This window comes from Elephas maximus, chromosome 6 (genome assembly GCF_024166365.1).
Source record: "Elephas maximus indicus isolate mEleMax1 chromosome 6, mEleMax1 primary haplotype, whole genome shotgun sequence".
Classification (NCBI taxonomy): domain Eukaryota; kingdom Metazoa; phylum Chordata; class Mammalia; order Proboscidea; family Elephantidae; genus Elephas; species Elephas maximus.
In genome coordinates, this window is record NC_064824.1 from 5,933,225 (window position 1) to 5,948,835 (window position 15,611).

The following is a 15,611-nucleotide window of genomic DNA, read 5'->3' on the forward strand; positions in this document are numbered from 1 at the left end:
GAGTGAAATTAATCAGTTGCAAAAGGACAAATATATGAGACCACTATTACAAGAACTCAAGAAATAGTTTAAACAAAGAAAACATCCTTTGATGGTTACAAGTGTAGGGAAGGAGGGAGGGAGGGGGGTTTTCACTAATTAGGTAGTAGACAAGAACTAATTTAGGTGAAGGGAAAGACAACACACAATACAGGAGAGGTCAGCACAACTGGACTAAACCAAAACCAAAGAAGTTTCCTGAATAAACAAAACACTTTGAAGGCCAGTCTAGTGGGGTGGGGGTTTGGGGACCATGGTTGCAGGGGACATCTAGGTCCACTGGCATAATAAAATCTATTAAGAAAACATTCTGCACCCCACATTGGAGAGTGGCATCTGGGGTCTTAAACGGTAGCAAGCAGCCATCTAAGATGCATCAATTCGTCTCAACCCACCTGGAGCAAAGGAGAATGAAGAACACCAAAGATACAAGGTAATTATGAGCCCAAGAGACAGAAAGGGTCACAAAAATAAGAGACTACATCAGCCTGAGACCAGAAGAACTAGATGGTGCCCGGCTACAACCGATGACTGCCCACACAGAGGACACAACAGAGAACCTCTGAAGGAGCAGGAGAGCAGTGGGATACAGACCTCAAATTCTTGTAAAAAGATCAGACTTAATGGTCTGGCTGAGACTAGAAGGACCCCAGTGGTCATGGCCCCCAGACCTTCTGTTGGCCCAGGACAGGAACCATTCCCAAAGCCAACTCTTCAGACAGGGATTGGACTGGACTGTAAGGTAGTAAATGATACTGGTGAGGAGTGAGCTTCTTGGATCAAGGATATGTATGAGACTATTTGGGCAGCTCCTGTCCGGAGGGGAGATGAGAAGGCAGAGGGGGACAGAAGCTGGCTGAATGGACATGGAAATACAGGGTGGAGAGGAGTGTGTTGTCTCATTAGTGGGAGTGCAACTAGGAGTATATAAAGCAAGGTGTATATAAATTTTTGAATGAAAGGCTGACTTGATTTGTAAACTTTCACTTAAAGCACAATAAAAATTAAAAAAAAGAAAAGCTGAATTGGCAAAATTTGTTTGACAGATATATTTACAACAATGACAAAAAATAAAGTAGCTGTTGAGGCTGCTTATGTACAACCAAACAAGTCATGGGATTTCATTTCTTGGTTTGAAGGTTTAGGCTCATGCTTTCATCAGACATCCCAGGTAACCGGCCTAATAACATGTTTAGTGTTTCTGTTCTACCTCCCCCTTTGTCGCTTGCTTCTGTTCTATCTCCTAGTTTGTTGCTTAATGCCTGGTGTCTTAGAAGCTTGCAAGCAGCCATCTGAGGTAAAACAATTGGTCTCTATTCATCTGGAGCAACAGAGGAAGGAGTCAGAAACAACAGCAACTACTGCCTTTGCCACAAGACCAGAACTGGATGGTGCTCAACTACCATTATTGAAAAGTTGATCAAAGATTCTATAGCCAAATCCTGATCAAAAGGGGGAAAATGCAGAATAGAATTTCAAATTATTATAGACTCTAGACTTTCTGGAGCCATGGAGGCTGGATGAACTCCCAAAACTACTGCCCGGAAATAATCTTTAAACCTTCAACCAAAACTATCCCCTGAAGTCTTCTTAAAACCAAACAATAATTTATCTTAACTAGTAAAGAATTGGAGCCCTGGTGGCGCAGTGGTTAAGAGCTTGGTGCTAACCAAAAGGTCAGCAGTTTGAATCCACCAGCCACTCCTTGTAAACCCTACAGGGCAGTTCTACTCTGTCCCATAGGGTCACTATGAATAAAGAATGTCTGCCTTGAGCATTGTGCTCTTTTAAAAACTATCTATATGGGATCAAATTAACAACAGCAACTCAAAAGATTAGATAGGAACCATAGAGGGCAGTGAGTTAACTTTAATGGGGGAGGAACAACTCAGGAAAGGAGGGTGAGAATGGCTGCACAATTTGAAGAATGTAATAATGTCACTGAATTGTACACGTAGAAACTGTTGAATTGGTGTATGTTCCGCTGCATATAGTCTTAATGACAACAACAAAAATAAATCATTAGAAAAAAAACCTCCTGAATCCACCACAGCACAGATCACCTGTGCTGGGCACAAGAGAGGTCCTCCACCGGCAAAGCATAGACCCAAGAGTGAAAGAGTGATGATGCTTTGTTTTCAAGGTCCAGCTCTCTTGGCCCAAGGAAAGAAAGGAAAGGAAGAGGTACAGAACAGCAGCAATTAGAAGCCTGTCACACCCTGAATGCAAGGGCTAAAAACACTCCTCATATACCTAACACTCAGTCACCTGGGGGACCTACTGAAAACAGATTCCTGCCTCCCCCACCAGCCCAATTCTAGTGAAGCAGGAACCATGAACTCCTAGAGACCGATGCCAATGGTCCAAGGACCACTTTTGAGAAAACACTGTCCTAGAGCCAACTGAGAGAGAAGACAAGGCTGCGCTCCAGGAGACTGCCAGGAAGCCACTACACATTCTTCATGCAGCAGAGAATCTATATTTATTCTTTCAAATAGTAATTCCAACCACAGTTCTATGGCCCCTGAGACCTGACCCAGGCCTTTCCTAAATGAGACATCCAACACAAAAATAATTATAGTAAAGACAAATAAGTCTGATCACAGAAACTTATAAAAACTGTTATTATGTAAAAGAATAAGCAAACAAATGAAGAAACTTAAATAAGAAAGGAAGAAAATATTTATAACATGTATTATCATATCCCAAATAGGCAAAAAGCTCTTACAAATAAGAAAAAGATGAAAATCCCACTTGAAAAAATGAGCAAATCTCAGGAAAGGCAAAAAGAAATAAAATAACCAAATAAAATGTGAAAAAATATTCAGCATCATTGAAGAAGAGAAAGTTAAAACAGGAATGTCCTATTACACTCCCCTCAAATTACCAAAAAGGAGCCCTGGTTGTGCAATGGTTAAGTTCTCAGCTGCTAACTGAAAGGTCAGCTGTTCAAACCCCCCAGCCACTCTGTAAGAGAAAAGACCTAGCAATCTGCTCCCATAAAGATTAAAAAAAAAAGATTACTGCCTAGAAAATCTTATGGGGCAATGCTACTCTGTCCTATAGGGTCACTATGAGTTGGAATTGATTCAGTGGCACACAACAAGATTACCAAAGGATTCATCTGGCTTATTTTGTGGACATGTTATCAAAAGGGACCAATTCCTGGAGAAGGGCATCATGCTTGGTAAAGTAAAGAAAGCAAAAAAGAGGAAGACCCTCACAAGATGGATGGACACAGTGGCTGCAGCAATGGCCTCAAACATAACCAACGATTGTGAGGATGTGCAGGACCAGGCAACACTTCGTTCTGTTGTCCACAGGGTTGCTATGAGTCAGAGCTAACTCAACAGCACCAAAAAACAGATTACCAAAGGTTAAAAAGCACTGGCAAATGTATGGAAAAAAATAGACATAATTCATTCATTTAATGAAGCTAAATATGCCAGGCACTGGGTTTGTATGCTAGGACTAGCAGTGAACAAGATAACCAAGGTCCCTGCCTTCAATGAGTTTGCATTCTAGGTGTAGTAAAGATAAGAGAACAGATGATAAGGGAGGAAATAAGCAAGTATTCAGAAGGTTGTTGTTGGCAAATGTCCTTTATTGAAGGGCAATATGTCAAAATTTTGTGCTGGTAACTCTATTTCTGGATATTTATCCTACAGACACCCTCACTCTCACTTAAAACAAAGACATGTGTAGAAGGATGCTCACTGCAGAAGTGTGTGTAACTAGAATAAAATGGACACAGCCCTAATGTTACTCAAAAGGAAAATTATGCAACATCCATACAAGAGATCACAATGCAGCCAGTAAAGACCAGTTCAATTTTTATTTTTTTAATGTTCCCACATGGAAAGACATTGAGGATATTTTGTTAAAAAAATAAATAAAAATAAAAGGAAACTGTTGAACAGTTTGTATAATATGATCCCATTTCTCTTTTAAAAAAAAAGTATATATATATGGAAACCCTTGTGGTGTAGTAAAGAGCCTCAGCTGCTAATCAAAAGGTCAACAGTTTGAATCCACCAGGCACTCCTCAGAAACCCTATGGGGAGAGGCTTTATGTATGTGTATGTGTGTGTGTGCTTCTGTATATTTACATATAGATGGGTTAGTATATGTCTAAGAAAAATCTGGAAGGTAAGATTATGGAAAACTTTCCATAGAGTACACATTTCTGTACTGTTTGGCTGTCCTGTTTTATAAGCATGTACCATTTTATATTCAGAAAAAAATATAAGGGAAAAGCATTAAAATACATAATGTATTTTAAAGCCGTTTGTTTTACTCAGCTTATTTCAAACTTCAGGCTAAAAATTAATTTGGAAAAAAGCTTCCGCTAAAGAAAAAGAATAAATTAACAGAGTAACTAACTAATCTTTTGCCTCATTCCTTAAACTCAAGAGTCACTGATGTAATTGGAAGGAGAGAAAAAATAATACTGTGCTTACTTGTTATTCACTTAATTCTCAAGGCAACCCACAAAGTGAATTTCACCCAGTTTTACAGGCAAGAAAACAGAGGCTCCGAGAAAGATTAAGTGACTTCCCTGGAGCAAAATGTCAGAGCTCCTAAAAGACAGAGCTGCAGTTCTGCCTGCCCTCTAGAAGGAAGACAGGATATCCCAGCTGAAGCTTTTACCTGGATGGCCATTCCATTGGGTCACTGGGTGGCGTGTGGGCATTGGGGAAGGGTAGGAAAAGTTTTGTTTTGTTTTGTTTCTTCAAGTTTTCTCCCCAATCCATTTTTTCAAGGTCCTCTCTGCAGCAAGCCTCATCACACACACCCTCCTTTAGAGCTGCACTTCAGATTTCCTTCAAAGAAGCGCCCAGCCTAGTAACCTGTTAGGAGGAACTCCCAAAGAAAAATGCCTAGGCAACGGGTGACCCCTCTTCCAGGACCCCCTGCAATGTAACAGCACAGCTCAGTCACTCCCCAGGCTAGCCTGGTTGTGTGACATGAGGAGGGGAGGTCTCAAAGGAGAACACTGGAAAGTGCTTCGTAAATTCTAAATGAATAAGTATCTCCCTGGAGGCTGAGATCCCCATCTCTGGGCCTTATTCCTTAACAACAGCTCACATCATTTAAGAGACCAGTACTTGTGTAATCACATTTTTTAAACAGTATTTTCTTTAAGAAAGGTGTCCTCAGGGTCTATGTCTATTATCTGGTTGTGAGGTGAAGGAACAATGAGTAGAAAAGTAAAGCAGGCCTCCCTTCCTTTAATCTGTGACAAAGCCAGCTCTTTTCAATTCCAAAAGGTGCTGTTTTTAGTACTGGGGCTAACCAGGTACTAATCTTTGAACTGGGGAAAGGATAAAAATAGTAAAAATGCTCAAAGCCTCAACTTGATGACCTTGTTAACTTCTAAAATAACATTAGGGAAAATAGGGAACTACACATCTCCACCTAAAAATATTAGTAACAATGGCTAACATGATTGTACACTACATGTCAGGCACGTTTGCAATGCTTTCCATGGATACCAGCTACTTTGTAAGCTTTGCTTAGCAGCTGTAGCTCTTAACCACTATGTCACCAGGGTTTCCAGCTACTTTGTAGAGATGTTATTTTCCCCATTTTACAGATTAGGAACTGAGAGGTTAAATGACTTGCTTAATCAGCAGTAAACATAACCATATAAAATATGCCTCAGCAGGGCAGTGAGAGCTCTTCTTGGTCATCTGGTCTACTCTCTGGCCATATCATTCACATTCCTTGTGTTCCAAACCCTAGTCATCCTGAACAGCTTAGGATTCCTAGGATAGACAGTGCGCTCATTTGCCCCCGCCTCCCACACACACACCTCATTCTTGTACTTTGCACAAGACTCTCTCTACTGACTGAACCACCCTCCTCCAGGAGATAGGAAATTGTATCCCATGAATGAATGGAAGTAAGACTTTTGTGAAAATTCATTGGTATATTTAAGACTCAAGCATTGTTTTGGTAGAATATACCAAAACTTTCTAGATCAGAGGCCCCCTTGCTAAGCCCTTCTTATCTCAAAGCCAGTATTGCCTGGGGTTCTGCTTTCCCTGATTCTGCCACCACCATCACCACCCACCTACCCTGTTCCTCCCCTCAGGCTCCAGCCGTCAGGAGAGATCTGTCCACAGTGACCTTTGGCCACTGACAAAGAGATTATCTGAAAGTCTGAAAACTTCTTTTCAACCCTTAGGTAGTTGGCCGCCATCTTTTTCGTTACTTGAACCATTTTAGCCAAGTTCAAAATTAGCCATCGGGCTGGTGTGGTGTGGTATATGGAACGTGTGTTGTCAACGTATCCACCTGGTACTGCACTGAGACATGGGCATCCAGTGGTTTAAATGATCCTTTGACTTACAAAGCATCCCTGCAAGTTTCAGAGAACTTTAAACTCATCATTAGATAAGAAGGAAGATGTAAATGGCCTCAAGAAAATAAGGCAATAAGCATCAGTCATGCAATAAATATCAGATACTTAATAACAAATATTTCAGCTAACCACAAAGGTCTTGAATGATGTGTCAAAACTACCGTTTTTAATGGAAAGAATCAACTCCTATAAGCTTTGTCACATTGTCGTTGTATGCCATCGAGTTGATTCCAACTCATAGTGACTCTATATGACACAGCAGAACTGCCCCATAAGGTTTTCTTGGTTGTAATCTTCACAGAAGCCACGTTCTTTCTTCTGGGGAGCCACTGGGTGGGTTTGAACTGCCAACATTTTGGATAGCAGCTGAGCACTTAACTCTTTAGCCACCAGGGCTCCTTAAGCTTTGTCATTTGTTGTTGCATGGCATCGAGTTGATTCCACCTCATAGCAACCCTATAGGACAAAGTTTAACTGCCCCAAAGGGTTTCCTAGGCTGTAAATCTTTACAGAAGCAGACTGCCAGGTGTTTCTCCCATGGAGCTGCTGGTAGGTGTGAACCACCAACCTTTTGGTTAGCAGATGAGTACTCACCCATTGAGTTACCAGGGTTACTTAAGCTTTGTCACAGACTTAAAAAAAAAGACCACTTTTTACAAGGTGTCCAGTAAAACATTACTGATAATAGTAATAAAAATATATATACTAATTACATATAAAAATTATATAGATATATATTTTTTAATGTAAATAAAATAAAGATGTTTATAGGCACCACGGTCATGGGGATACAATGGTAAAAAGTTAGATAGGCTTGGCCTTGCCTTCATAGGGCTTGTATTCTATTATGAAAGACAAGACACTAAAATAATTACATTGTATGTTTTCTTTCAGCAGTTATGGCAATATTCTGTCCTAAATAACAAGAAGAAATACTCAGTGAGACAATATGCAGACATTTTAAACAATGTGTGAGATGTTTTAGTAATAATGAAATAGTATTTAACAAAAAGCATGGTCTCATCAATAAGCTTTTTTAAAAAAGGTACAGAAATAATTCTCAGTGGTTGTAAAATTTATCTATAAAAATAGATATCTGGGAATGGTTAAGAAGAATGGTAAAAGTAATGTCTATTCCCATATTTCCAAACTACAGTAATCAGTTCAATAAGTAATACTACAATAATCAATGGACATCAAGGGTACAGGAGAGAGAGCCATTCACGGGACTGTTCCTGGCCTAGCAGCTTAGATCATGGTTTCTGAAAAGTCTTAAAAATGGGATTTTAAACCAGTGAGGAAAAGCTACATACTAGGCAATAACAGATACTAGGTAAGAGGTTAACAATTTAGAAAAAAGAACAGACTTACACTGTAAATTCCAAATGCACGTGAATGTTGAAATTTAGAAACCATTAAAGAAAATTCAGGAAACTACCAAGCTGACCTGGGGGTGGGCAGGCAGTTGGCAGCACAGAAGAAAAACATTTTAAAAATGAAAGATTTGACTGTAGTCAATCAGAATAAATTTCTAAACATAAAAAATTTGACATATTCTATACCATAAATGTAGGTATCACACCAGCAACTAATAAGGAAAAATATTTGCAACATATGACAGCTAAAAGGTTGACCGTCTTAATATAAGGATACTCTAAGAGACAAACACCTCAATAAAAAAATGTAACATGGACATAATTCACAGAGAAATAAAGATGGTTAATAAACGTATTTTAGAATGGTCAACATTAAAAAAAAAAAAAGTCAACATTAGCAATCTTAAAAAAACCCACTGTTGTGGGATTGACGTCATGGTGACCCTATAGGGCAGAGTAAAACTGCCCCATAAGGTTTCCAAGGAAAAACTGGTGGATTTGAACTGCAGGCCTTTTGGTTAGCAGGCGGGCTCCTCTCCATTGCGCCACCCGGAGTCCCTAACAACCATAAAAACCAAACTCATAGCCGTCGAGTCAATTCCGACTCACAGCAATCATAGAAATGCTTAAATTCCCGGTTTAGCTCATCATATAAAAAATCACAAGACCCAATATTGGCAAAAAAGACAGTAAAATATATAGGGCAGTTCTACTCTGTCCTACAGGGTTGCTATAAGTCGGAATAAAAACAGACTACTTAAAATGGTGCACGCTGCTGAGGTCATTTGGTAATATGTGTTAAAGGCTTTAAAAATGCTCACACTCTTTAACCCAGTAATCCTACTTTTTGGGTATTTATTTTTTTTAAAAAATCAACATTTCACACAAAGATTTATGTACAAGGATATTCACTACAGCAGTGTTTAACTTCCAACAAATATGAAGCTACGTGTCAATAACATAAATGACTTAGTACACTGACTGCTAACCGCCACTGTCCAAAGTTGGTTGACTAAAAAAAGGTGTATGTGTGGTTGGGGGGCAGTGAGTAGGGAGCACAACCAAAGGCCTTACCAACTGACTGGGGTACGGTGGAGATGCAGTATATTTGCCCAGCAGCAAGGCCTCTGATCACTCACTCCTTAGCACCATAGGATGTGGCCATGGACAAGAACCACATCAGAGCTCAATGGACTCTAAAAATCATCTAACTTCCATGCTTTAGGCAAGAAAGCAGAGGAAAGAGACTGCTCAAAGGCACACAGCAAGTTGGTAGTATCTAACCTTCCATGAAAAAGAAAGGAAAATGGTAGAAGCCCTTCCATAAATAAGCATACACACAAACAAGCATACACACACACAAACAAGCATACGCACAGAGACATTCTGTTGAACCAGGCACCATTCAGTCATGAGGCCAACAGAGCTACCCAAAGGGATAAACCATCATCACCTTCTACCTGAGTCGCATCAACAATGGGGAAGGGCTGTCCCTACCTAGAGGCAGACACAGAGCCACTTGCTAGTGCTTGAGCTAGCTTCTTGGCCCAAAAGCTGGCAAATTCAGCAGCTGGAGGAGAGCTTGATGACCAGGGTGGACTTCTATCCCCAGAGGGCTCCCCAAATTAAGGAAAGTTCTGTAGAGAGGAGATCCCGCATATAAGACAAACTGCTACCCCCTTTAGTTCTCAGGTAATTTGGTGCAACCCTACAGAATGTGCTTCCTCTGCCCCTTGCTCTTCTCATTTAATACACAAGGGCAATGAATCTGCTCTACACCAGGTATGGATGAAGTGACCCCGGAAGAAAGTGCAATAAACACATTCACACTGTTGTTATAAAAACCACAAAAATACCATCCATCAGGACACTGATCCATGTGTTCTGGAAAAGGGAACAAGCAACTGAACAACTACTATCTCATCAGGACTTCACGTAAGCTCATTCTTTTAAACAACATGAAGTCATAATCCTCATTTTACACGTGAAAACACTGAGGGTCAGAGAAAGAGGAAAAGCAGCTCAAAGTCACAGACCTAAGAAGTGTTAGAGTTGGAATCCAAACTCTTAAGCCCATGCCATTTCTCTCAGGACACAAAGGGTGTCAGACTACCACGTGTGGTCCTTTAGGACATGGTCTCCATGTTCCCAGCCAGGTGCAGCTCTAGAAAGAACAGCTGGCCTAGTACACCAAAGGTCCAGGAAGAACACTGTGATCAGGGAAGTAGGCATGGTGATACACCTACCAATTACTGAGGATCTACTGCTGGTGGGCCTATATGAGGAAATGCATCCCATGAAACCTGTGAGAGCCAGAACTCGAAAGGATTGCCTTGTTTTTCCAGGTCTCGCGAGTTTTCCGTCTTTGACAGGATGCGGTCTTACCACTTTTCTGTCACTGTCTCTAAGTGTTTTCCTTCTGACAGGTTTCCGTCTTACACAGTTCTCACTTTCCCAGGTTTTACTGTACATATTACCTACATATCACCTATGTAATAACATAGTTGATATCTCGGTTTTTCAAATGAAGACACTGAGGCTCAGAGGAGTGACACACCTAAGAAATGGAACCTGAACCTAAGTCTGACACCACAGCCTATAAACCCAGTTAGCACTGAGCGCATTTTGACTCATGAAGACCCCATGTGTTTCAGAGTAGAACTGTGCTCCATAGGGTTTCCAATGGCTGCTTCTTCAGAAGCAAATTGCCAGGCCTTTCTCCCAAGGCACCTCTGAGTAGACTTGAGCCACCAACCTTCAGCCAAGTCCGTTAACTGTCTGCACCACCCAGGGATTCCTTCCCAAATTCTACCCTGCCCATTGTGAAAATGTAATGAAGCCCAGATGGGTCTTTCAGGCCAACTCCCCACTCCTTCTGGGTGGAGGGGCCCCCAGTTTCCAGCCCTAGCCCAGAGCTCCAGCCACTACCTTGGTTGAGGTAAGTCAGTGTCTCTTCATGCAGCTTCACAGCTGGGGACGTGGAAGCACACAACACATACTGCAGGGGCGGCAGGCGAGCCTCGTTCTCAGGAGACAGCTGGGGCTCCTCCTGCTTGAATATGGGCAGAGCGAGGACATCACTGCAACACACAGGGGAGAGAGGTCAGGAGCAGGGCAGGAAGGAGCCACCTCACAAAGACAAAGCAAGGTCGGAGAGGTGGCTGCAGAACACTGGCACCAACTGCAGTACAGCCGGGAGCTCAGTTTAGTCCTCGATACCTCAAGTCACAAATACTCTAAGGTGTTTTAAAACGAGTAAACCAAGCCTTTGTGATTCTGTGTTCACCGAACTGCCCTCAGGAGGTTTATTCAATACAGTCCTGGAGAAGATAAAAATGCAAAGTTATCTAAGGTGTCCAAATTACAGAAGTCTTTAGAACACAGGGACCAGCAGCAGTGGTTTCTATTCACGGGCCTCACTTTTACAATGAAAACCTGGTCTGGCAAATGAAAAAGAACAATTTTGATTTTTTTAATAAAGTAGCATACTTATCGGACAATTCTCAGACCAATACACCTATGTGTGCCCCAGGGGCTCCATAAACTATGCAAACGCAGAAACCGTTTCCCTCTCCTAGCCTGAGACATCTACTAAACTTACTAGCCATTCTAAAACAGTACAACCCGCTGATAAACCACCACCTTCCCCGCCCCTTTTAAGGGTCACACTAATCTCTCCTAAATGTAAATCAGGAAGGAAGGTTTCAATTCTGTTTTCTTATCCAAATGGAAGCTCTTGAGAAGCCCAAGGATTAATCAGCATTACATCAGCATGCGACTAAGGGAACTTATTTCTAAATCATATTTTTTAAATGAGCTCACAAGGGGGAAAAAAAATCCTTGAGAACCTGAATGTCCCGCGAGCAGGAGAGACTTCAGACCTATAAATTATAAGCAGTACGGAAACAGGTGCCAAAAAAATGCCAGTGCCTTTATCTTGATCAACCTCCTCCCTTGGTGTGTATCCTGGGTCATGGATCAGATTAGCTGACCCCACTTCACTGTTTAAACAGCAAAGTCACCGGTACAATCTGTTCCTCATACAACACAATAAATGAGCGTTTCTAAAACACAAGCCTGGCACACACCCCAACAATGTCTAACCAATTCTCAAGGAAAAGCCTGGCCTCGGGCACATTTTTGGGACAGTTGCCCACGGGGGCCTCCTCAGCCAGAGCCCTGCCTGCGTAACGCTGTCTGGGCTTCCCAAGCACCGTGTCTCCTTCCTCCAAAGAGGGGCACACTTCCCACCAGTGTGGTTATCTAGGAACATGGAGAAGTCAGTAGGCAAGCCTGCTCGCCTGGGGATTGCATAACATCATGTTTGCCCAGACCATGTTAATAATCCATGAGCTGCTGCCTTTAAATAAAAAAAGGGGGGGTGGGTGGCTAGAGCCATCACTCAACAGTAACCTGTTTCAGGACTGGCATCCTTATTTGCCAAGGGATAAACGTCATGAGAACATCAAACCGAAGGGGGAAGAGAGTAAAGGCCGCTACCCTGGTGAGGTCAGACATCATGTAGAAAGACATTTCACAGAGTGAGGACAGGGCCAAAAATAAGACACAAAAGTCAAGGAAAAGGACCAGATCTTCACTCCTCCAGTCAGGGCATGAGGAGCAGCCGCATATTCGCTGTGCCCCTCCCAAGCCTTGGCCTTCACTGAAGCAAAAGCCCCAGCTTCCAGTAAGTGAAATAAAAGCCACTTCTCTATCCATGGTCCCAAAATGACCTCAGAAACTAGTATGGCTTTAATAGCACCTTTCACTCCAACTCAATACTTTCTCCTCTCCTCAATGCAATTCCAAAATCCTAAAAGGCATTTGAGATATTCCAAAAATAAGTTATCATCTCAGTAGCAGATGGCGAAACTTCCTCCCATGCATCAAACCAAACCCGCTGCCGCTGGCTCTATCACATAGCGACCCTACAGGACAGGGTAGAACTGTCCCATAGGGTTTCCAAGGCTGTACACTTTTACGGAAGTGGACTGCCACGTCTTTCTCCCACAGAGCAGCCAGTGGTGTGAACCCCTGAGCCTTCAGTAACCAGGTGAGCGCTTTAACCACACACCACCAGAGTACCTCCCTTCCATCCCCAAGGAGGGTCATTCCCTAGCGGCATCACATTTTAAATACACTCACCCTCAGCCCAGGGTCACCTTCAAATTCATTTCTGAGGTATGGCCACATACTTAACGGCCACAAAGTAAGATTTCCGCAAAACTAAAACTCTAGCACACAGATGAACAAAAATAAGTGTCAGTGAATGGACGCCTGCATCCTCACCCTAGACTTCTACCATCTCCTAAACCTCGGGCTGGCGAATAAAAAACAGACACATCAGGGAAATCCACTCATTACTTTGCTTTCTGGAAGGAGGATGTCTTCAGGGGGGACTACTGAACCAATACTTATCAGAAACCAGGATTCACAAGTATCTTTTGGGGGCTAAAAAAGATCATTGTGGATGGCTCTCACCTTGAGGCCCTCGGTGCCCTGCGACTCCTTCGGCCTCACCAAGCACTTTCCCAGAGCCCATACCAAATGCCCTTTGGGTTAAATTAGGCACATTTAATAAACTGTGACTAGGATGGAAATAAAGACAGGCTAAAGCTGGTCCAGGCAAGTTCAAAAAGTGAAACGACTGCCCATTAGTACCCAGCCAGCTGCAAAACACGCGAAAACAATCTTCCAGGAACTGAATCCAACGGGGGTCCTACTTTCTTAAAAGGTAGATTCAGGGGATCGGAGAAAACTTTGCAAAACAGGCAGGACTTACTTTTCCCTCTGAAGAGCACTAGTCAAATCCCTGCAGAAGAAGAAAGATTTCTATCAAGGGCAATAAACGTGCGGCCCTCAGGCAAATACACGCCAAGACCACCTCGGGGAGGGGACGGGAGCCTCTGGGTCGGCTGCTAGGTCTGGAGGCCAGGGTCACGCTCGGTACCCACCGCCCCTGGGCCCGCCAGGGGGCACAGGACAGGGCCCCGAGGGAGTGGGCCAAGAGCAGGGGACTGGATTCCCCGGACAGGCACCAGACTGAGGGCCGAAGCTATCTCTTCTCCGACACGAGAGGGAAGAGAGCCGGGAAGGAGGGGAAAGAGCTGGGGTGGGCTATAACCAGCAGGTGCGCGCCCCGAGCCCGCCCGGGGTCGCCGGGGGAGCAGCCCAGGGCCGGCGCTACACTCTGCGCGCCCGCCTCCCGGGCATGTCCCGAACTCCGGGCTCGGGTCCCGCCGTGGTGCGTCTGTCCGTCCCCAGAAGGCACTGTGTGTTGGGGGACCCTCCCTCTGTCTCCCAAGGGCCGAGCCCCGACGCCCCGAGAGAAAAGCGGACTCCAGCGACCTCGCCGTCGCCGGGGAGGCGAGAGCCCAGCACCGGAGCCCCTGACCGGGGCCCGCCAGCTCCTCGCCCCGCCCGGGGACCATCGAGGGGCGCCCAAGCCGTCAGCGAGTGCGAGTCACCCCGCCGACCTCGCTCGGGCCCCAGGGCTGCGCCCCGTCCGGCCCCGGCGGCGCAGGCCCTTACCGCAGGTAGCTGCCGGAGTTGTGCTGGTTGTAGTGCTCGGGTTGCGTGTGCCAGAACAGCATGGCTGAGCCCCGGGCGCCGCCGACCTGCGCGCGGGCAGCACGTCCACCTGAATACCGCGCTCCAGGTTGGCCTCGCCGGCCGGCAGACACATTTATGGGCGGCCCGTGGGGCGGGGCCGCAGCGGGCCCGCCCCCAGAAAACGCCGAGGGCGGGCGGCTCTCCAGTGGCCGCTGCACCTGAGCTAACCTGTGTGCCGCCCCTCCTCAGAGCGAGCGGGTCCTCTGGCCCGCGGGACGAGAGGGGCGGTGCAGCCGCGGGCTGGGGCCGGCTCCTCTCTCACACCCTAGGGGCACCCAGGTGACACTCCCGCAGCCGTCCGGAATAAGAGAAGCTGGGATTTTACTTTAAATATGAAGGGAAGCCCCTGAAGTGTTTGAAGCCCAGGAGTCGCATTTCCAACTTGGGTTTTGGAAAGATTCGGCTTGCAGCAGTGCTGACAATGGGTTGGAGGGCGCAGGAGTGCAAAGGGGGCCAGTGAGGAGGGAGTGGCCCTCCATGAAGCCATGGCCCACACCCAGGTGATATCCGGATCCCCCTTTCCATACATAGCACAGCCCCGGGACAGAGGAGACAGACGCACTGTTACTCTCGCTGTTAATTGACTCGAATGAGGTCCCATGGAGATCCGGGCCCAGAACCCCCAGCTCCCTCAACCATGGACGTGGGCAAAGCCCTTCCCCACCCTGTCCTCCCAGCTCCGGTCCCTCCAGGTACAACTTCCAACTGGCTCCTCTAAACAGCTTTCAAGGACTACCGCTTCCCACTGCCTTTCAAGGAACATGGAAATGTGCCGTTCTGATGCCTTTTGGTGGAAGGACTTTCTGCCCTAGCCGCAAGGAGTGCTGTCAGCAGACAGTCCTAAGCACCCTCAGGGAGTGCCTCTGCTGCAGATAGCCACTCCGTCTAAGGCCACACCCTTCCTCCTGTGGCCCAAGACCCAATGATATCCAGGTAGGATGACTATCGAGGCAGGAATATAAAAGTCTGGCCATTTCAGCCTGACTGGAGACAAGGCAGAGCCCTGATGGCATAATAGTTAAGAGCTGGGCTGCTAACCAGCTCGAATAGACCAGCCGCTCCTTGGAAACCCTATGGGCCAGTTCTACTCTGTCCTCTAAAGTTGACTCTATGGCAACAGGTTTGGTTTTTTGGGGGGGACAAGGCTGATAAGCCATTTCAGCCCATGGGCTCCCGGTGGGACCAGTCAAAGCTTTCACCACACCTGCATGTACACT

The 15,611-nt window shown here is 45.0% G+C and overlaps 1 protein-coding gene across 1 annotated transcript in view; it reads right to left on the reverse strand.

Annotated features, from left to right (window-relative positions):
• The window catches only part of TFCP2L1 (transcription factor CP2 like 1), an 88,301-nt gene extending 73,850 nt beyond the window's left edge, over positions 1-14,451 (reverse strand). Inside the window, exons 1-2 of the mRNA XM_049889061.1 lie at positions 14,314-14,451; positions 10,711-10,862 (exon numbers count right to left, since the gene is read on the reverse strand). Coding sequence (XP_049745018.1) covers positions 10,711-10,862; positions 14,314-14,375 — 214 coding nt within the window. The 5' untranslated portion in view covers positions 14,376-14,451. The remainder of the gene's footprint in view (positions 1-10,710; positions 10,863-14,313) is intronic.
• Between the last annotated feature and the right edge of the window lie 1,160 nt (positions 14,452-15,611).